This window comes from Suricata suricatta, chromosome 7 (assembly GCF_006229205.1).
Source record: "Suricata suricatta isolate VVHF042 chromosome 7, meerkat_22Aug2017_6uvM2_HiC, whole genome shotgun sequence".
In the NCBI taxonomy this organism is placed as follows: domain Eukaryota; kingdom Metazoa; phylum Chordata; class Mammalia; order Carnivora; family Herpestidae; genus Suricata; species Suricata suricatta.
Window position 1 is genome coordinate 76935938 of NC_043706.1, and position 22233 is coordinate 76958170.

At 44.5% G+C, this 22233-nt stretch overlaps 1 protein-coding gene across 6 annotated transcripts in view; it reads left to right on the forward strand.

Moving 5' to 3' along the window:
• The window catches only part of ANKRD6 (ankyrin repeat domain 6), a 191013-nt gene that overhangs the window by 165166 nt on the left and 3614 nt on the right, over positions 1-22233 (forward strand). For 3 of the 6 annotated variants that reach the window (XM_029944838.1, XM_029944840.1, XM_029944839.1), the window contains 9 exons: positions 3545-3643; positions 5280-5378; positions 7317-7415; positions 8627-8704; positions 12446-12550; positions 13813-13947; positions 14281-14466; positions 14917-15069; positions 21973-22086. In XM_029944838.1, coding sequence (XP_029800698.1) covers positions 3545-3643; positions 5280-5378; positions 7317-7415; positions 8627-8704; positions 12446-12550; positions 13813-13947; positions 14281-14466; positions 14917-15069; positions 21973-22086 — 1068 coding nt within the window. The remainder of the gene's footprint in view (positions 1-3544; positions 3644-5279; positions 5379-7316; positions 7416-8626; positions 8705-12445; positions 12551-13812; positions 13948-14280; positions 14467-14916; positions 15070-21972; positions 22087-22233) is intronic. The other 3 variants (XM_029944841.1, XM_029944842.1, XM_029944843.1) reach the window with 2 other exon arrangements.

The window sequence follows — 22233 nt, forward strand, 5'->3', positions numbered from 1 at the left end:
ACAGGGGTCCCTTGGCACTGTACACAGCTGTGTGCTGTCGTTTACTCATTATAATGTTTCACATGGTTCCCTCATGGGACAGAAGCTTGAATAAAAGAAGCACATCCTGCATCATGATATTTCCAATAATGCCGGAGTCACTGCCTGGCAGACCAGTGGCTTCTTCACTTCTTCAAGGTGGTACATTGTCTGGAACGTGAGCTGCAGGTGGTCCATGTTGTACACGAGATCCGTGAACTCTGTGAAGTAGTCGGTTCCCAGTTAATGGATAGGGAAGCCTAAGCTGGAGCTAGTAGTCTTAACTAAGACACATGACTTGTTTGTGACATAGTCAGGGACATAATCTGGAGTCTGTCTGCTCCAACACACTGCCTCTTGTCCTGTATGGGGCCCCAAAAGTATTGTGGAAAGCCACGAGTTCTCTCTAGATAAAACAGCAGGAGCAAAGGTAGGTGCTATCCCAGGAGAAGGACTTTTATGTTCTGTACCAGTCACAGCCTCTGAGGAAGCTTCCAGAAAAGCTCTCTGCCACCCCCAGCTTTATTGAGTATAACAGACAAAATTGCAAGATATTTAAAATGTACAAAGTGATGACTTCATATATGTATACATTGTTAAAGGATTGCACCCATTGGGTTAAGGCACTCATCACCTCAGTTTACCCTTTTTAAAAATTCTTTGATAAAAACATCTAAGTTCTAATCTTTGTAAATTTCAGTGATATAAAATAGTTTATCAACTATATTCATCGTGTTGTAACATTAGATCCTTAGACCTTATTCATCATATAACTGAATGTTTGTGCTGACCAGCCTCTCCCAATCTCCCCACCCTCCACATCTAAGTGATACCATATAGTATTTATTTCTCTATATCTGGTTTATTTCATTTAGCATAATGTGCTCCACATTCATACATGTCACAAATGATAGAATTTCTTTCTTTTTTTCTAAGGTTGAATAATGTTCTGTTATATAAGAAAGGTTCTTCTTACTCAGTGAGTAGATCAGCCCCTGTCTGGAAATAAGTACTCTGTAGTCAGGCTGGGAAAAATGCCTGCTACATAGATCTACCTAGGTCACATTTCTAATGTCAGCTTCTGAGGTATAATGCATATACAATAAAGTTCATCTGTCTGAGGCGTACTGTTGTATGAATTTTGACAGATGTATACAGTTGTGTAACCACCACCACAATCAGGATGTAGAATATTTCCATCACCCCAAAGACTTCCGCTATGCCCCTTGGTGGCAGTGTTCTCACCGGTCATGACCAGCTCCCAGCAACCACTGATCTGTTCTGCCTTTCCCAGAATGTCATACGACTGGAATCCTATAGTATGCAGCATCTTGCGTCTGACTTCTTTAAGTCACTGTGACTTCTTTCAGTTAGCTTCATGTTCTTGAGATTCCTCCATGTTGTTACATGTGTGACTCGTTCCTTTAAAAATTTTTTTTAATGTTTATTTTTTTGAGAGAGAGAGAGAGAGAGAGAGAGACAGTGTGAGTGGGGGAGGGGCAGAGAGAGAGAGAGAGACAGAGACAGAGAGAGAGAGAGAGACAGAATCCGAAGCAGACTACAGGCTCCGAGCTGTCAGCACAGAGCCCAATGCAGGCCTTGAACTCCTGAACCACAAGATCATGACCTGAGCCAAAGTCGGACACTTAACTGACTGAGCCACCCAGGTGCCCTTAATCCATTCCTTTTTATTGCCAAGTAATATTCCATTGTATGAACATACCATAATTTTCTTGATCCAAATTTTTGGCATAATTAATATTTTCTTATTAGCAAAGCAATTTGGTATATAGTTCTAGAACCACCAGATTTCTTTTATTTCACTCATTAATTCAACACAGTTAATAACTCCCATGAAGCCAACAGCTTGGAGACAAACTGCTTCCTGTGCTGTAAGAATCACACCAAGCCAGGCACCGAGCCCTTTCACAGGGAATGGATGGTGTAAAATGTAGGCGGTCCTTTGTTTTTGAGAAGTAAGCTAGCAGTGGCTCCCTACCTGGCTGTGCTTTAAAATCTGCTGGGAAACTTTCAACAAAAAGAAACAGAGGAGAGGGAGGAAAAAACAAACTCACCTGATGCCGAGGCCTAGGGTATGAACGGGCTGTCCCAATTTCCCCTGGACTTGGGTTTTCTAGAATTTGGGACTTAGTGCTAAAACCTGAATTTCCCAGACCCACCTCCAGCCCAAGTAGATCAAAGCCCTTGGAAAGGTTGCAGCTGAGCACTGGTAGTTTTAAAAGCTTCCCCAGGTGACTCTAAGGGGCAGAGGAAGGTTGATAACCACGGAGTTCACTAAACCCTCAGGCTTATAACCCCCCAGGTTCCTGGAGGGAGCAGTGAGGAAAAAAGATTCTACCAGGCTACTTAGAGCTCAGGGTATGAGAGGGGAGGTAAGTGAACCAGCAACATACAGTTTTGTCATGTGTGTGTGTGTGTGTGTGTGTGTGTGTATGTTTTAATGAAACTTATTCCTGTTTTTGAGGAGGTGAGGGGCAGAACATCCATGAGTGTGTCCAGACAGTGCTGTGTGATCCAGATCCTGGGTGAGGCAAAGCCGTAAACAATGAATAGTTTTAGCCCACACAGTTGCAGTCCTGACCCAGCGTTTTAGCTCAGCAGAACAATCACCGAGCTTATAGATTTAACCTCCTGTATGCCCCTAGGCTCTCTCAGACTAACAGTGAATCTCCTCTTGTGCTACCTGCTTTTCTCATTACTTTTCTTTATCAGCAGCTTTGCAGGCACTGTTTGCATGGTTTTTGAAAGTTCTGTTCGTGTCGTGAATCCTTTTTGTAAGATTACTGTGGACATTATTCTGACCCTTGGCTGTCACTTTGACGTGGCATATTGAAGACAGAGTCCACAAAGCTAGTGGGTTTCTATCAGTATGGTAAGTGATGGATGTAATTGTATTTCCTGCTATGTGGGCACCTCGTCCGTAGCTAAAATTTTGATGTTTCAAGGAGAATACAAGAATGCATGATTTCCAAGAGGCTTACAAGTTGAATCCCCGTTACCTGCACTTTCAGGAAGCGGCCTGTTCTGCCTTCACTCCAGGGGTGTGTTGTAGCTGTCACGTGTTTGCCAGGAAGGACGCAGGCCTCTCCAAAAGGAGTGTAACGCAGTGCAGGTGCACAGCATTTTGCCGTTAAGTAAATACTCTCCTAGGCACTCTGAATTCATCCTCACAGCCTCAGGACATAGGGGTCACGCTCCATTTTACAGGTAAGGAATTCAAGACTTGAGAACAGTTAAGAACCTTGACCAGTGACTTTCAACTAGTAAGTTGTAGAGCCGGGACTTGGAGCCAAGGTTTTGTGACACATGTGACTCTTGCGCCTGTTTGGATTCCACATTAAATGTTCTTGCCACTGAAACACTCTGCGGGGTGGCTAGTCAGGAAGCAGAGAATGTGAGCATTGACTCTTCCCTGTAAGTGTCACCGTCCGCAAGGCCTGCCCGGCGCAGGTCTGCCGAGAAGCTCCTTGCTAACGTGTCCTCCCTTCTCTTGCCTCTCTCCAAGGCGGGGAACACGGCTCTGCACCTGGCCTGCCAGAACAGCCACTCCCAGAGCACACGCGTCCTCCTGCTGGGCGGGTCCCGAGCCGACCTCAAAAATAACGTGGGTGAACAGCACCGGCTTCTCTCGTGCCCTCTTGTGTCACCTGGGAAAATAACTCTGAAAGCATACTTAAGTGTTAACATCTGGAAAATGAAAATGTGAAAAGCGTTTGGGGACTATCTATAAAATATTCTTTTTTTTTTTTTTTTTTTTTGCTATGTCCTAAGGGGTCCTCTAGGGGCAGAAGAGGCATCAAGACTCAAACACAGCTTTTCTCCCCCTCCCTTTTTTCCCCTCGCTCCTCAGCTTGGGTTTGTTTTAACATTTCTCACGGCTTGTGCTGGCATATGAGCGTATGTTGTACACATACTGTTGTACAGTTAGCAAAACTCAGATGATGCCATCCAGGGGAGGTCTGGTGCTCCATGGCCAGCATCTATGAATCGATTACTGAGGCACCCTTGCGATGAGCTGATGGGTCAGTAGTTCTTAGAGGGTGCTTGACTTTCAAGGTCGCATGGGTATGCCTCCTCCCTCTAAAGCAGCTGTGTTTCCTTTGTAAGTCCCATGCCTCAGCCTCTCAGCTAGAGATTGAGGCTTTTCTCAAAAATAAATAAAAATAAAAATGTTAAAAAGTCCTTAGTTGAGGTCTCCCTGAGGGCAAACTCCTCTATAGTGGATCTCAGAATGCCCTTAACCTTGGCTTTGAGCTTGGCTCCTTTTTTTAAAAAAATTTAATAAAAATTAAAAAAAAATTTTTTAACATTTTATTTTTTGAGAGACAAAGTATGAGCAGGAGAGGGGCAGACATAGACTCCAAAGAAGGTTCCAGGCTCTGAACTGTCAGCACAGAACCTGATGTGGGGCTCGAATGCACGAATGCAAAAATCATGACCTGAGCCGAAGTCAGACTTTCACCTGACTGAGCCACTCAGACTCCCCAAGTGTGGCTCCTTAATCCAGGGGAGAAGGTTATCCTGAGTGGTTGCCATCTCTAGACAAAGGTAGAATGAAAACCTCAAGAAAACACTGCAGAGCGTTATGACTTTGTCTTCCATTTTGTTGTCTCTCTGGGAGCAGCTTAGCCTGTAACTAAAGTCTTGATCCTGAGTTTTTCTGAAATGTCCTGTTTTATCCCCAATGATTGCTTCCTCATCAGCTCCCCAGGCTGCTCTGCCCCATATGAGATATTGGAGTCCTGCTAAAATGGGAGGCCACTCAAATATTTTTTAGAACACTCGTGATCTTAAAATCTGACAGCTGTCCCTGCTGCCCTGTCCTTTGAGCCTCGATGAACCCGTGATGGAAAAGGGCTCATTTCCAAAGTGGTGGTGTTGGTCTTGGGTATACTCCAGAGCTTTGAGCTGCAGGAGAGGCTGTGGTCAGTGGATTCTTATCAAGTGCTGGGTAAGCAGAGCCTGCCTTGGCTCTTGTGACAGCCTCATGGGGGACAGGCACTGGGGTATGAGACCTGAAAGCAGAGAGCCTGCAAGGCAGAAAGCGGGAGGGGCTGCAGACAGCACAGAGCTGTGAGTCTTGGAGTAGAGTGCCTATGGTAAAAGGAATAATTCCGATTCAGGCTGATCACCTCTAAAGAACGTAGGCTGGTCTGCCAGTTTTTTAACTTGATTTTTTTTTTTTTTTTTTACTTTTGTAACTGCTCAGATTGTGCTTAGAGTTTGATTTCTGTCCGCAGGCAGGCGATACCTGTTTGCACGTTGCTGCACGCTATAATCACTTGTCCATCATTAAGCTCCTCCTCAGTGCTTTCTGTTCTGTCCATGAAAAGAACCAGGTCAGTGCATGTGTCCTCCCCATGGCCGCAAGGCCCCATTCCCGCAAGGCTGACAATTGTGTTAGTACAGATGGGGGCAGAGGCTGCTGGGAGCCACTTCCTGTCTGGGACTGGGCCGGTGCTGGCCTTTGCACAGGTGCTCCACTGGGTGCCTGTGGCCCTGCTTTACCCGGTCTCCTAGAGGGAAGAGAGCCTGCTTTTATGACAGGGCGTATCTCCATATTTGCATATTAGACCTTTTCTGAAGATCTTGGGGCCGGTTTTGCTTTTAATGCTTTTACAAAGGAAAACCCACAAAGAAGACTGTGGCTTAGTAAATAAGCAAGGGAATTAAAAGTTCTGTTCCTTGCCCTGCCACTTTGAGCGGATGAAGCCTTTGGTCTCTGTAAAATTGGGTGTGTGGTCTGTATCTGCCCATATAGTGGGGGTGTGCATAAAGCCGTGATTATTACAGTGTTCCATGGAATTGTGCGTGATTTTTAGCGTAGACTTTTTAAATGTCTTGGTATTTATTGATGCCTAAATAATGTATTGGTTGGCTTTCCTGCGTGTGGGTACATATATCTGAAGTTTTTATTCAGGTTAGCTGTGCCCCATAATAGCAGTTTCTGATCATGGCTGCATATAAGAATCAACAGGGCAATTATAAATACCATTCCTGAATTCTACCCCAGTTTCAATGACCAGAATCGAGGTAATGGGATTTTTAGAAAACTCCTGACCTGCATGTGCAGTCAGGATTGTAGAGCCACTGACCTAACTAAATAATTATATCCTGTCATTCTGCAGCCTCCCGGCGGGGTCTAGTCCATCAGATTACCTGTATCCAGCCCCCACTAACCAGTGGTTCTGTACCTTGACACATTGTTTCAGTCACCTGGGACCTTTAAAAATCACCATGTCCAACCTACACTTGAACAATCAAATCGGTGCCGGGGGCGGGACCCAGGCATAAGTAGTTCTTAAAGCTCCTCGCTGATTCCAATGTGCAGCCAGGATTCGAAACCACTGCCGCGGAGCAGCTCCCCAGTACGCACAGCCAAGTGACTCGGCAATGAACTAAACATCTCCCTTTCTACTCTCGGGGGAGGAGGGCCATGGGATAGCGATGTTTTCACGCTGCCCAGGAAAACAAGTTATCCGGAGCTTGATTTGATCACCCAATGGGAGAGAATGGGTCATTTCACATCTATATTAGCCTGGTTTATTCATAGCCTTCTGCTTGAGGCAGCACCGGCATTTACATGTGGAATTGGCCCATCAAGCTGCATTTGTCCATAGCCTCCTTTCATGGTTGATTGTCTGAACTTTTTTTTATATAAAGAAAATCTGAACTTCATTATGGGCTATTTGGTAAAAGGTTGAAAATAGCTGGTCTTAAGTGAACACTGATTTTTTTTTTCAGTGACTCCACCCAAACGAAGATTCCCCTAGCCTGCAAAGTGATTCCTAGCGGGCCCTTCACATTCCCACAGGTGCTGCAGGGCAGGGCTCCTCCCCCCAGGCTCGTAGAAGGAACCACTTTCACAGCCGCTGCTCATTCTAGCCCTCCAAAACCAGGGGGCCCTGTGCCTGGGCAGAGTGACATGGTACAGAGCTCTCTGATGGCTAGCCTGCTGGGCCCTGGCTATTTGCACACCATCCTGCCTTGGTGTAAGGCTTCGGGTCCCCATCCCCAGCAACCCCAGCCCAACATTACATTGCACCCTGTCCTTTCCTTTGTTTTCTGTTATCAGAAAGGAATGTGATCTTTGTACATAGGTCATTTTAAAGAGTTCTCTTTAAAGAGAACCACACAATACTTAAGCAAAGAGTCCCCTAAAAGTCCAAGGCAAATCCTAATTTGAAAAGCTACCACTAGGCCATGGGATGAAAAGCCGGAAGGCTGTGAACCATGATCAGATGGAGTTTAGCTGCCTTTCTTCTGATTAATTTCAGGCTGGAGACACAGCACTTCATGTTGCTGCTGCCCTAAACCACAAGAAGGTGGTTAAAATCTTACTGGAAGCTGGAGCAGATGGAACCATTGTTAATAATGTAAGTTAAGCTGCAACAGTGTTTCTAAAGATTATTCCCACCTCTTTCTAGAATGGAGTGTGTCGTTACTTACCTCACCTCCTGCAGGGCACACAGCCTCCCTGAGCCTTACTTCATAAGCACTTAGGGGTCAGCTAATAACGAGAACCCCAGAGGCTGACTTGAGGGAACCCTTGTTCATAGAAGCTCCATGAGTTGATGAGCCGGTTGGGTTCATCTTTAGACTCCTGGCTCAAGTCTTGGCAGGAAAAGGAAGGTCAGAGGTGTCTAAGTAAACTGACAAGTGGATGTTACTGAAAGTGAGTTCCTGCCCTGTAAACGGTTAGGGTTCTCAGAAAAGTGGCCACATGACCATCAGATCATTCTCAAAACTCCTAACTCCTTTGTCCCCAAAATCACCTTATTCCTTCCTCCTCTTTCTCCATACCCTACCCCACCATTGCTCCTGCTTTCTCCTAGGTCCTATGGCAGGCACCAGCTCAGGCACCCTTTCTTCCTTAAGGCTGAGGGAGCACAGACTGACAGACGGATAGAGGCTGGGGGTGGAACGGCTGTGTGGAGAGTCCCTACCTTCCTCCGCTTCCCCCTCCTCACAGTGCTCATGCCTGTTTTGGGTGGGGCACCACCCTACCGGTCCCAGGATGCCTTTCCCTTCTTTTGAATCCCACTGTTATCAACTCCTACTTTTCGGCTTCATCTCCCTAGAACCTCCATTATGGCCATAGCTACCATTTGTTTCTCACAACCCAGGCCCTGAAACTGTGTGGCTGTGCCCTGATCTGCCCTTCTAAGTGTCTTCGCCACTGTTCTCCAGGGAAAGTCATTGCTTGGCTGGATTTTATGATCGTTGGTGTTTCTTCAACTAAATCTTCCAGTCTGACCCTGTCTGAATTTTATATTCTCTCCTCTCTCTTCCAGGAAGCATTCCTTGGTGGGCAGGTACTCTCGAACTTTGCTTCCCAGAGCACTTCCTGTTCATGGGTCAGCACTTCCCCGCTGTTGCTGTGTGCTATTAATCATTGTGCCCTCAGATGTGACGTGACTCCCTCATCGAATGGGAGCCCAGAGTGCAGCCTTGTATGTGATTGTATTTTGTTGGGCACGTGTAGGTGCTGGTGTGACCGAGCACAGAACTGCTGTCCCAGTTGGTATAGGCGTGTGCAGGGTTGGTAATCTCTTATTCACTGTCCCCCCACTTTGCCTTCCCTTAGGCAGGCCAGACTCCACTGGAGACTGCCCGCTACCACAATAATCCGGAAGTTGCTCTTCTCCTCACTAAAGCTCCCCAGGTAGGATTGATTGCATTTTCCATTATATTGATTATGTGGGGCTGCAAAGTTGTTGGGATTCTCTGGCCAGCTACTAAAGCCAAATCAAGTGAACTTAAATAGGAAACTGATGGGCTCACAACTAGGCAGTGGAAAATGCCGGAATCTATTGGGCCTCTAAGATAACCAGAACCAGAGACTTCCAAGTTCAGCAGGCTTGTCTGCACACACGGGCATCATTTCTTCCCTGTGGCTGGATCATTGTCATTACCAGCTTTGTGGTCCATAACTCCCCAAGTTCTCCAGGAAGAAGTTCTGGTCGCAGAAGAGGATCATGTTTGGCGAGCGTGGGGCAAATGGCCTGAATGAGCAGGACAGACACTTTAGGAAGAGAGTTGTGTCCACCTGACTATATGGTTAGAGAGGAGGAACCTTTTCTAGAGAAAGGTGGGAGGAAGGGATCCAGTCTGGGCGAACAAAGCACTACATATCCGTTAGAGGCGGTTAAGTTTACCATAGCTTTCTTTGCTTTATTGAATAATAGTGTTTTGGCCATGTAAGTTAAAAAATTGATATCATTTGAGTTGAGATTGAAATCCTCTAACAAATTTAATATATAAGCTATTCATCATTTCAGTGCCCTGAAAGAACTGTCTTTGTTCATATTACCTTCAGATGCATGATTTTTATAATTGTGCCAACAATGTACATACCCTTTTGTATGCTGCCCTTTATCCTAACTACAATAGAAAAACATTATGTAGTTCTCAACATTATTCATTGTAATGGAAGCCAGTATGCTTTTTTTTGTTGCTGTCCAATGTCTTGTTAACCCAAATGTCCATTAAGGAAATGTTTTGTTTTCCCATTGGAGCTACTCTGTATTACATTACAGCAAAAACTGATTAGTTTTCTACCCTATACTGACTAACTTTGTGAGAAGATAAAGTCTCGGAGAGCCGGAGGAAGATTCCAGGGTCCAGCCTGCTGCATCAGAGCCTGATCCCAGTCACCCTAAGGGTCTGAATGGCCCTTGTGTCATTTAAGTTTTAAAAACCTACCTGATGTACCTAGCAGTTTGTGAAAGTGGTGAAGATTTCTGACTTTTGAAAACTGGTCACCCTGTTCTCTGTGGAGTTGGTGCTTCTCAGCGGTGTCTGGGCATCCTTGGAGCCCCGACAGGCACAGGTCAGGTGGTCCTTTGGAAAAAGTTTCCACCTCTTTCCAATTATTTGCAAACAGATCATTACTGGAATCACGTCCATGTATCCTGATAGCAAAAGGCGGGTCTCTTACAGATCTAAAAAGTACAGGATGCTATAATAAATGTCAGAACTCATCTCTTAACATCTGACATTTCAGTATTGGCAGTTTGGACAGCTAGCTGCATCCTTGACCATGTGAAGATCAAATTTTGTGGGGTACAGTATCCCCCAAGGTACAGACTTATGGGCCTTTAACCTCCTGTCCTTGGTCTCCAGAAGTCCAGGATCTGAATTCTTAAGGAAGAAGCTTTGGCGTGGACCATTGTCCTCTGTGGTTCTCCTTTACTGTTTCATACAACTTCAGTTTTTCCATGCCAATTTGAATAGCAAATAAATAGGATGACATTTTATGGAAGTACTTTACATGATTGTAGGTGCTAAACCCTGTTCTCGATATGAACAAGGAACTTTGAAGTATGCATAAAATTGTATACATGCTGTTCTTTTCTTCTGAAGTTACAGAACCAACTTCCCTCTTTGTGTGAAACAGAAAATTACTTTGCCTTGGCACCTTAGTGGACCGTGGATTTCAGTGTCTCACAGCAGTACTAAGAGATTACTTCTTTCTAAAGATCCATACTCCCCGATTTTGGTAACTGGAAAAGATTGATGACGTTCCATTTGGTAGAGGATATAGTTGCTGAGAAAGGCTGTAAGCCGTGCAGTTATTTTCACTGCCTAATAACCTGGTCAATGGAGGGAATTATCCTGATGATTTGGGTGACCTCTGAGTATCCCTTCTCATTTTAGATTGATATAGTTCGCTAATGGTTCTGAAAGTGAGTTTTTGGGTTGATGCTGGGGCTGCATCCTGTTCTGAGAGTCCATAAACTGAATGAGTGATGGGCATTAGTCACTTATTTTCATCAGACTTCCTCATGAGTCTGAATTTAGTTTTAGAAATGATTCTCAGATCTTTCAATTGGGGGACATTTAATGTTCTGGAGGCCCATTAAGAGCTGTGAGTTATCTCTATTAATAGTTACCATATTTGAAATTTGAGAAATATTAAAGATGTTTACGTTCGTTTTGTGGTAACAAATAGCATTGTCTTTATGAAAAATAACTTTTTCTAAACAAAAGGTATGTGAGAAGAGTAAGTGGCATTATTTCACATTTTTGCAAATCTCCTTAACTGTCTTACTGAAAAGAAGATGGGAAGGCTCCCCACTACTTCTGCATGTGGTCTCCTGGTGCATCGTGTGCAGTCTGGTAAACACTGCTGTGCACTCGGTGCGGGCACAAACGCCAGCATGGTTATGCTGGTATGAGAATAATTTTAGCTTTGTGGACCCGAGGTTCCCTGGATACTTTCAGAGCTGTTAGCTTAGGGGATGAGAATGTAATTTAAAAATCTGGTTTAGCCACAGGTAGATGTTATCAGGAATTATCCACTTAGGTTCACCCCCTGTCCGTAGAGGTTCTTCTTGTCATATGATGTTGTCGCTTGAATTTAATGAACACAGAAAGATGAACATTTAGATGAAAGCACTATCCTGAACTTCAGAGAACCCTTCTCTATCTACAGATGAAGACCACGAAGTGTTTAATTGCCGAAAATGTAGACCTTGAAGAAGTGTTTTCCCTTTCTGGGCCTCCTTAGTGAAAGGGGGTGACCCTGGAGCAGGGAGTCAGGGAACACAGGTTGAAGGTTTCTGCCAGCTCAAAGATCTGTACTCTGGTTTAACTTTGAGGCCAGGTAAGCAACTCTAGGGACCAAAGCAGGAGGGGAGGCATCTAACAGTCACTGAAGGTCCAGGGTCTGCCAGCCACCTGCTTTGTCTTGGTTAATTCCATTAACTCCCCATGTTTACAGAATACAGAAAGAGCATATAACTTGCACTTGTAGAGGATCCTACAGCAGGCTGCTGCTGGGTTCCAGAATCGGGCTATTGGACCCCATGTCTACTTGGCTGTGTGTGTTCCGCCTTCCAGCACTCTTGTAGGCCAAATGCTTCCTTTTGAGGAAAAGATTCCTGCCGCATGGTTGGTACCATGGTTCACAGACCTACCTCAGTGTTTGAAGCAAACTAAAAATGACTTAAATACAGTTTGGTCAAGAGAGAATATGATGGGCTAGTTCAGGTCCACTGTGTACCAAGATAGCGAGACCCTGCCTGGTGTGGGGCTGTCGTGTTGTGCGAGTCCAGGGGATGCTATCCCTCTCCTCGTCTGTGAGTGGTGCTCCCTGGAGGTACGCAGTGCACGGCCTGCACACCTCCATATGGTGACCGTGGCCTGGCACGCAAGTGCCTGTGTTGTTTTCCTAGACTGTAAGCTTCTAGAGATCAGGGATCGTGTCCTATTTCTCTCCGGGCTCAGCACAAGACCCAGGTGGCCTAGCAGGCGGGCACAGGTGCGTGTCTGATGTGAATGCTTGGTCTCGCCCACTAGGCTGGAAGTTCCACTAGATCAGAGCACCAGGTCCAAGAACAATTCTGCCATGCTGACCCTGCGCACACCAGTGGTTTGTAACCGTGCCTCTTGCCTCCTTCAGGTCTTGCGCTTCAGTCGTGGGCGAAGCCTGAGGAAAAAGAGAGAGAGGCTCAAGGAAGAGAGGAGAGCTCAGTCTGTGCCAAGAGATGAGGTGGCACAAAGCAAGGTGGGGGGTAGCTCTCCCGCCCCTCCCAAACTTCACCCACTTACAGAGGGTGGGAGACAATCTGGCCGTTCCTTCTGGGTTCATCTGGCAGCTGCCGTGCCCTCCTCTGTCTCTCCTCCTCACTGGTTCTTCAAACTGTTGTCCATATTTTCCCTTTGGCTTTGTGTCCTCCACTTCTCCAGGACTTCAGACCACGTGCCTGTGTTGCCTGTCTTTCACAGCACCCTTGTCTGGGTTGATTTTCCCCACGAATCTGTGGCCTCCTCGCTGCTGTGTGGACAGCACTGCCTCTGATGCTGTGCCCCTAATGGTCTAGGGCAGCGGTTTCCAAAACGTGGTTTCCCTCAGCCATCTGGGGACCTTGTTAGAAACGCAGAGTTTGAGGCCTCACCTCAGACCCACTGGATCAGAAACTCTGGGCAGGGGCCCAGCAATCTATGAACAAGCCCTGCAGGTGATTCTGATGTGGACTGAAGTTTGACAACCACTGGCCAAGTTGCTTCTTCTCTTTCCGCTTGGGGAACGGATTGAGGCTGCGCTAGCCCATTGATTCCTCTGTTGCAAATTTAGAAAATGATGCCCCTTGGGCAGCCCCGCCCTGCTCAGGGCCAGATTTTAACTCCCTCTGCTGGGTGCCCTTGCACAACAGGAACGAACCGTGCCTTTCAGCTCTCCCAGAAGGAAAAAGACTAGGATATAAAGACAACTTTTGGCACATAAAATTTTATACCTAGTGCTCATTGTTCTATTTCACAAATCCTCTTAACAGTTTCTAGGGTTAAGGCATTGTAACTCTAAGTTCCTGTGGGTGAATTGTACATATTAACTTGTAAAAGTTCTTAGAAGGACTAGGAATGTGATGTTTTCAGAGGGTCCTCCTTCTCCATTATGAATTGTGAGGTCCAAGTTCAAAGAATGAATGGATTTTTTGTCATTGCTATAGTTGAAATGAAAAAATTTAAAAATCTCTAATGCTGAGGTGTTTCTGGTAGCTTCCTAAAGCTCTAGGATATAGAATTAGACCCAAGACTCTTGTTTACTTTGGCACCTAATGAAGTAAAAGCCAAATATTCAGCTGACTGGGAAAGTCCTACATGTTCAGTTTAGACCACCAGGCAGTGTTCCCTCTTTGTCATCGGCTAAGGTTCCCGTGGGTCCTTTAGTTGATGTAGTCTTGCAAAGAGAATTTTACACCATTACAGAAGAAGGCGGAGGGGGCAATTAGAACTGGTTTCTGGGTACTTCTTTTTTCCCCTCTGTAGGGAAGTGTCTCTGCAGGAGACACCCCCAGCAGTGAACAGGCTCCACCCAGACAAGAGGAGGCCAGAGAAGATGTCCTGTCCGCCTCCCCAGAGCCCAGGGCAAAGGACAACAGGCAGAAAAAGTCAAGGCCCAAGGTCAGGAGGCACGTGAAGGCAGCCAAGGGAGGGCTGGGAGGCAGTTTGGCAGAGGGCCCTGGGATTGCATCCTGTCCAGTAGCTAAAACACCATTTGACTTGGCTTGCTGGTTTAGAGCCAGAACACAAAAACTAAATCTGGGTAACTTCAAACACGAGGCTCATGTGCTGCTGACCTATTTCTTTGGACATGTGGTTCTTACGGTGGAGTGCCATAAGAGCAAGCAGGGCGGGGTTCTTTGACCAAATGAGGGTGAGATGGGAGCTGTTGCCTGGGGGTCAGTCTTGCAGATGTCACAGTGCTTAGGGGTATTGTGGCTTCCTCTCCCACAGGTGTCAGCGTTTTCTGACCCCACCCCACCAGCAGACCAGCAGCCTGGACACCAGAAGAACTTGCATGCTCACAGTCACCCTAAAAAAAGGCCCAGGCACCGATGTTCACCGCCGCCCCCTCCCCATGAGTTCAGGGCCTACCAGCTCTACACGCTATACCGGGGCAAGGACGGGAAGGTGATGCAGGTACTACGTGGGCCCTGTCTGGTCGTAGGACCGTAGGCCTTCTGCAGGGCTCTCTGTTTAACACTGCTCCTGGGGGCTAAAATCCACCTACAGTGCTGACTTGGGAAGGCATGGGCTTTGAAGATAAACCAGTTGTCCCTCCCTACACTGCAGATACGCCGGGCAAACGGGGCTAGTTACAAAACTTTGTGCACTATGCTTAAGTGACTAGATAATATTGAGGCCCCAGAGTAGATAAAAGCCACAAGGATTGGGACCGTCTCTTACCTTCTCTGAATCTTCTTGGTGCCTGCTAGATCCATGACTTGGCCCAGTGGACATCCCGAAGTTATGCCTCCTCTGTCGTCTGTATTCCCCCCTGGCATAGTGACAGACACCGGATGGGTACTCCAGACCAGTTTGTTGAAGGAATGAATGAGTGGATTGATTCCTTTGTTGTTCCCCTGTTAGGCACCGATAAATGGTTGTAGATGTGAACCCCTAATCAACAAGCTAGAGAACCAGTTGGAGGCAGCTGTGGAGGAGATCAGAGCAGAGCTGGGGTCGGTTCAGGACAAAATGAACACAAAGCTGGGGCATATGGAGAACAAGACCCAGCACCAGGTGAGTGAGTTGCCCCCCCCCCCCCCCCCCCCCCCCCCCCCCCCCCCCGCCAGACGTTCAGCCGGGAAATGAAGCGCCCACACGGAGCACATGTTCTGTTCTGCAGACTGTGCTGAGCATGTCGGGCAGGCTCTCAGAAAGAGGCTTATGTGATTTCTTCCAGGCACATTTATTCAAAGTTTTTAAGAACCTGCTTAAATTGCTTCTGATTATAAAAGTAATATATACCTATTACAGAGCATTTTTTAAAAATATGAAATTTAGAAAGGAAAAGAAATTCACTACAAGCCCACCACAATGGCAAATCACTATTAACATTTGGGTTTATTCTCTTCCATGTTTTTGGTCTATATCCCGGCCCCTCTTCCCATGGCACATGCAGTCAGAACGATCATATCCAGAGGTTTATTTTGAAAATCTTCAAAGAAGAGAAACATTGAATCAGTGCAAGAGTGCATGTCTACTCTCCACCTAGACTCAACCACTTGTTAATGTGTTGCCAGATTTGTTTTGTGTCTCTCACATGCGCACCTCTTTCTCTTGAACTGAGATTTACTTGGAGCCTGTCCTGACCTCTCGTCTCTAAATACTCGAGAGCGCGTCTTGACGAAGAGTAATGGCTTTCTCCTTTGTAGCACGATATCACGTATCACAATAATTGCTCATATCCAGTCCATATTGAGATTTTCTCCGTTCTTCCAAAATCTTTCTGTAGCTTGTTTTTGTTTTTTTATATTTTTAAATGTTTATTTTATTTTTTTTATTTTAGAGAGAGAAAGATTGAGAGACAGAGCATGAGCAGGGGAGGGGCAGAGAGCGAGGGAGACACAGAATCCGAAGCAGGCTCCAGGCTCCAAGCTGTCAGCACAGAGCCTGATGTGGGGCTCAAACCCACGAACTGTGAGATCATGGCCTGAGCCGGAGTCGGACGCTTAACCGACTGAGCCACCCAGCCGCCCCAAGCTTGTTTTTGTTTTAATGTCCAGCTCAGAATCCAGTGATTCTTTTGTGCATCTGGGTTATTTATGTTTCTCTGGTTTCTTTTCATCTACAATAGTCTGATTCCTTCTTCCATCTTTTCTTTACTTGTAGGATATTGACTTTTTAAAAAGTCTAAGCCAGTTGTTATATAGGATGTTCAATATTCTCGATGTGTCTGAGAGGCTCTTCCGTGGTGTTAGTTAACTTGTTCCGCTGTGTCTGCATCGCTGTGAACTGAAAGTTAGGTCTAGAGCACTGGGTCTCGAGTGTCATCCCTGGGTCAGTAGCATCAACATTACCCGGGAGCAGTGGGGGCAAAAATGAAAATTCTTGGGCCTCATTCCAGATCTACTGACCTTAATTGTGAATAAACCTCTGGGGACAGGGTCTGGCCACCTGTTTGAACAAGACCTCCATGTTTGAAATCTGCTAGTGTCTAGATGCTTATTTAGGTTCAGATTAAGTGATTTTGGCAAGAAAATATAGTTAATTGTGTAAACTTCAAATTATGTCACATCAGGAGGTACATAATGCCATGATGTCTCCTCATTAATGACGCATTTGATTACTTGGCTAAGTTGGTAAGCACTGCTTCCATCAAAGAATATGTTTTCTCTTTGTAGTCAGAAATGTATGGTGGATATAGAGTTTGAAGTACAAAAAGTACTTTGAAAAATTTATCAGCTAACCTATTAATAGGGAAAAAATTCCACATTATAGAAATATGTAATATAGGGATACTTTCCAGAGATCCCTTCCATTCCAGACTTTGTGTATTTTCCCATAGATTTTCTATTTTATAGATAGGATCTATATAATTACCAGTTTAAAACAAAAATGGAACTATGCTGTGCTTTGGGGGCTTGTTTTTTCAGCTTCTTAACTGAGGTACAGTTGACACACATTGCAGTACATTGGTTTCGGGTGGACAATGTGTGATTGCACAGGTTCGAATGTTATTCCGTGTTCACCAAGTGTGGCCCCGTCCATCCCCTTTCACCGGTGCCCTGACTTCTTCATTCCGTAACTGGAGACCTGCCCCTCCCGCTTCCCTTCACCCACTTTGCTCATCCCTCGACGCCTTCTCTGGCAACTACCACAGGAGTTTATAGTTCTGTCCTGCTTTTTTTGTTCATTTGTGTTTTAGATTCCATATTTTAGATTTCATATAAGTGAAATCCTGTGGTATTTGTCTTATTTCTCTTAGGAAAATGCCCTCTAGGTCCATCCATGTTGTCACAAATGGCAAGATTTTTTTTTAATTTACCATTTTATTAAAGTTTATTTTGAAGTTATTACTGAGCCACCCAGGTCGGTGCCCTGCAAGATATATATATGTATTTTTTATGGCTGAGTAATACTTGCGTGCGTGTGTGCGCATGCGTGTGTGCACACCATCTTTTTTATCCATTCCTCTCCTGGTAGACACTTGAGTTGCTTCTGTACCTTTACTGCTATAAATAATACTATAATAAAAATAAGAATGCATGTATCTTTCCAAGTTAGTGTTTTTGTTTTCTTCAGGTAAATACCCAGTAGTGGAATTACTGGATCATCTATGGTAGTTCTATTTTTAATTTTTGAGGAACCTCCGTATTGTTTTTCAGAGTGATTTTTTTTTAATCAGTTTACATTCCCACCAACAGTGCACGTGGATTCCTTTTCCTCCACGTCCTTGCCAACACTTACTTCTTGCCTCTTTGATACTAGCTGTTCTGACTGGTGTGCGGTGATCCCTGGCTATGGTTTTGATTTGCATTTCCCTTATTAGTGATGGTGAGCATCTTTCATGTGTCTGTTTGTCATCTGTATATTGTCTTTGGAAAAATGTCTATTCAGGTCCTCTGCCTATTTTGAAATCAAATGGTTGAGGATGGGGTTCTATAAGTTCTTTATGTATTTTGGTTCTGGACGCCTTGTTGTATAGATTACTTGCAAATATCTTCTTCCACTCAGTAGGTTGCCTTTTCATTTTGTTGATTGTTTCCTTCATGTGCAAAAGCTTTATATTTTGGTGTAATCCCAGTAGTTTATTTTTGCTTTTGTTCCTTTGCCTGAGGAAACCTGTCTAGAAAAATCAGCTAAGGCTGATGTCAAAGAGATTACTGCCTATATTTTTGTCTAGAAGTGTTATGATCTCAGGTCTCACATTTAGGCCTTTAATTCATTTTAAATTTATTTTTGTGTATGGTATCAGAAAGTGGTGCAGTTTTTCTTTTGCATGTAACTGTGTAGTTTTTCCAGCCTGATTTATTAAAGAGACTGTCTTGGGTGCCTGATGGCTCAGGTGGTTGGGGTCCAACTTTGGTTCAGGTCATTATTTTACAGTTCATGGGTTCGAGCCCTGTGTTGGACTGTGTGCTGACAGTTCAGAGCCTGGAGCCTGCTTTGGAGAGTCTCCCTCTCTCCCTCCTCTGCTTGGCGCTTTCTCTCTTCTCTCAAAAAGAAATATTAAAAATGAAAAAATATTTTAAAATGTTTTTAATTAAAAAAAAATTTAAGATAGTGTCTTCCCCCCCCATATATTCTTGTCTCTTCTGTTGTAAATTGACCATAAAAGTGTGGGTTTATTTCTGGGCTGTCTGTTTATTGATCTATGTGTCTGTATTTGTGCCAATGCCATATTGTTTTATTATAGCTTTGTAGTATATTTTGAAATCTGGGATTGTGAAACTGCCAGCCTTGTCTTCTTTCTCAAGATTGCTTTAGCTATTTGGGGTTTTTTTGTAGTTCCATACAAATATTAGGATTATTCTAGTTCTATGAAAAATGCTGTTGGTATTTTTGATAGGGATTGCATTGAATCTGTAGATTGCTTTGGGTACTGTGGACATTTTAGCAATACTGAGTTTCTAATCCATGAGCATGGAATCTTTCCATTTGTGTTGTTTTTAGTTCTTTCATGAGTGCTTTTGTATTTTCAGAGTATAGGTCTTTTACCTCCTCAGTTAAGTTTATTCCTAGATAATTTCTTTTAGGTGCAGTGTAAATGGAATGGTTTTCTTAATTTATCTTTCTGCTACTTCATTATTGGTATATAGAAATGCAACAGATTTCTGTATATTAATTTTGTATCCTACAACTTTACTGAAGTCATGTATTCTAGTAGGTTTGTGGTAGTGTCTTTAGGGTTTTCTATGTATAGTGTCATGTCAGCTGCAAATAGTGACAATTTTACTTCTTCCTTATCAATTTGGTTACCTTTTATTTGTCTGATTGCTGTGGCTAAAACTTTCAGTACTATATTGGATAGAAGTGATGAGAGTAGACATCACTGTCTTGTTCCTGATCTTAGGAAAACTCAGTTTTTTACCATTGAGTATGATGGACGCTGTCAGTTTGTCATATATGGCTCTTATTATTTTGAGGTATGTTCCCTTTTAACCTTCTCTTTGGAGAGTTTTTATCATGAACAGATGTTGAACTTTGTCAAATGCCTTTTCTGCATCGGTTGAGATGATCATAGGATTTTTAGTCACTTTGTTAATGTGGCGTGTCCCCTTGATGTGTGGATACTGAGCCGTCCTTTCATCCCCGGAATAAATCCCACTTGATTGTGGTGATTGATTATTTTGAAGTACTGTTGAATGAAGTTTGCTAATATTATGTTGGGGTTTTTTATATCTACGTTCATCAGGGATATTGATCTGTAATTTTCTTGGAGTGTGTTTATCTGATTTTCGTATCAAGATAATGCTGGCCATGTAGAATGTATTTGAAAGCTTTCCTTCCTCTTCTGTTTTTTGGGACAGTTTGAAAGACTAGGTATGAACTCTTCTTTAAATAGGTATAGATTTGGCGTGTCCATGGAGGAGATGGTTATCGGGTCTTCCTCCCTCACTATCGTGGATCCGAAGGGCCCTTGTCACATTTGTAGCTTATGTTTAAATTTAGTCATATGTCTTAGAAGTGTTGTTTCAATATGCTGTTTAATGGCGTTGTACTCTTCTGGGTGTGGAGTTACACATAGAGTTTGTTTTTGTCTAGTATCTGGTTTATGTTTTTACCTGCAGTGTAGTTAACATCCAGTGTTCTAGTTCAGGGCCACAGCATAGTGATTCAGCAGTTCCGTACGTCACCCAGTGTCCATCACAGCAAGTTCATTCCTTAACCCTCCTCGCCTGTTCCACCCACCCCTGCACCTACATCCCCAAGTTACATGCTTTTGCTTCCAGATTTTTTCACCTAATTTGATATCCTGAGAATTTTTTTAGGTCTTCCACTTCATAATATTCCAGCATATTAATCCAACAGCTTATTTAACCATTCCTTTTTGTTAGACTTTAAAGTTGCTTATATTTTTTTCTCTTATAAATAATGATAGGAGGAACGTTTATGTGTGTAAACATTTGCTTCTCAGGTTATTTGCTCCATTTTAGGATAATTGGGTCCAAAGTTAAGACATTTACTAATATTAGTAATCTTTTAGTAATATTAGTAATCTACTTAATAGAAAGGCTGTATGAATTTGTATCCTACAGGTAAGGTAGGATATAAATTGAGTTTCTGTCTCAAACCTTTGCCATCATTAATATTATTTTAAAAGTTTTTGCCAAATTAAGTATATTGTCTAATTTTTATTTCTTTGTTGGTGAGGTAGAACGTTTTAGGTTTATTTGCTATTTGCCCTTCATGCAAAGCCTATTTAAGAAAACTTTTCCTAGTGCCATAGTATATTAGTTAAGACTGTTTTGCAAGTAAAACCCACTTCAGCTACCCTAAGCCCACGTGAGGAGTGTGTTAGATGAATGCTGCACTGATGATCTCAAGGACTTTGTTTTGGTTCACGGAGGGTGATAGATGGTGTGTAGAACCTTAGTCCAAACTCCCAGTCCTTGGTGACAGACTCTGGCACGGGCTCTGGCGCAGCAGGGGTCTGGTGCTCGGGCCCGAGGCAGCCAGCCATGCTCCGGAACCAAGCTGCATGGCGGCATGGTTGCTCTGGACAGCGGAAAGGAGGCAGGTGGAGGAGGCCAATCCTAGAAACCAGGAGGAGAGCCGCTCACAGAAAGAAACGTGAGGGCTGAAGAAACAAAACCGAAGGTGCTCCCCACACCTCCAGAACTGCTGCTGCTCTTTCGATTTTTTAACATCATGTGTGTCCCTGACGGGAGAAGAGCTCACCAGTGAGCCCTCCTCCCATCTCCAGAACTGGTCCTTCTTTCCGTTTGTGTTTTGAACATCCGATTGTGGAACAGCCCGTGTGGGCTGGCCCCTGCTGACAAAGTCCTCTCCTGGTATAGACCTTGTCAAAGCAGGGAGAGTTTGGCTTTCCTGGGTGTTAGGGTCCTATGGGAAATGTCAAGATAAAGGGGGGACCCAGGAGGGCATGACTGATAAATGAGCATCAGTGGTTCTCTGGAGCCCTCGCCTTGAACTCCTTCCCCACCTTCTTTGCACTTGCTTTGACTGTTTTAGGTGAACACCGAGGGGACGTCTTCACTAGAACACTGGATAAGAGTCCTGAGCATTCTGCTGCTGTCCCTATCTCCCGGGCAGCCCCTAACATTTTAGGAGCTCGGAGGGTGTTAAAAATTAATTGTAAAGGGTAATGAAACTACCCTGAAGGAACAGCTCCACACTTCTGTAGTTTTCCTTTAAGTAATAGTCTGGAAATAATGTTGTAAGACTACAAAAATTCTACATACAAGGTCTGCATTGGCTCAAGTTGTGTATTTACCGTGCTCAGTCTCTTCAACCCCTTAGGACTTAAATAATAAGAAAAAGAGGCTTTGGCTACACAAAAGCATGCTCAGGGGTTGTGAGAGGTGGATGCATACGCGAGGAAACGAGAATCAAAGAAGTTGAGGTTTGCTTCTGTTTTCGCTGGCCCCTGCTGGCCCCACAGAGCCCCAGGGGTCACGAGACGGGCCCCATCCTTAGATCATGTCCATCCTCTGCTTTTTGCTCATTAAATCCTAGATGCGCGTTCTGGACAAGCTGATGGTTGAGCGGCTGTCAGCGGAGAGAACAGAGTGCCTGAACCGCCTGCAACAGCATTCAGACACGGAGAAGCACGATGGGGAGAGACGGCAGGTGAAAGCCAGGGTCTGCCCTGAACCGGGGATTTGCTGCACATCTCCACCGAGTTAAGACCCGACCCATCACTGAAACCCCAGAGGCCAAGAACCCCTAATAGCATTCCTATTACAGAGCATGTCCTTTTTCTAACTCCGAAATGAA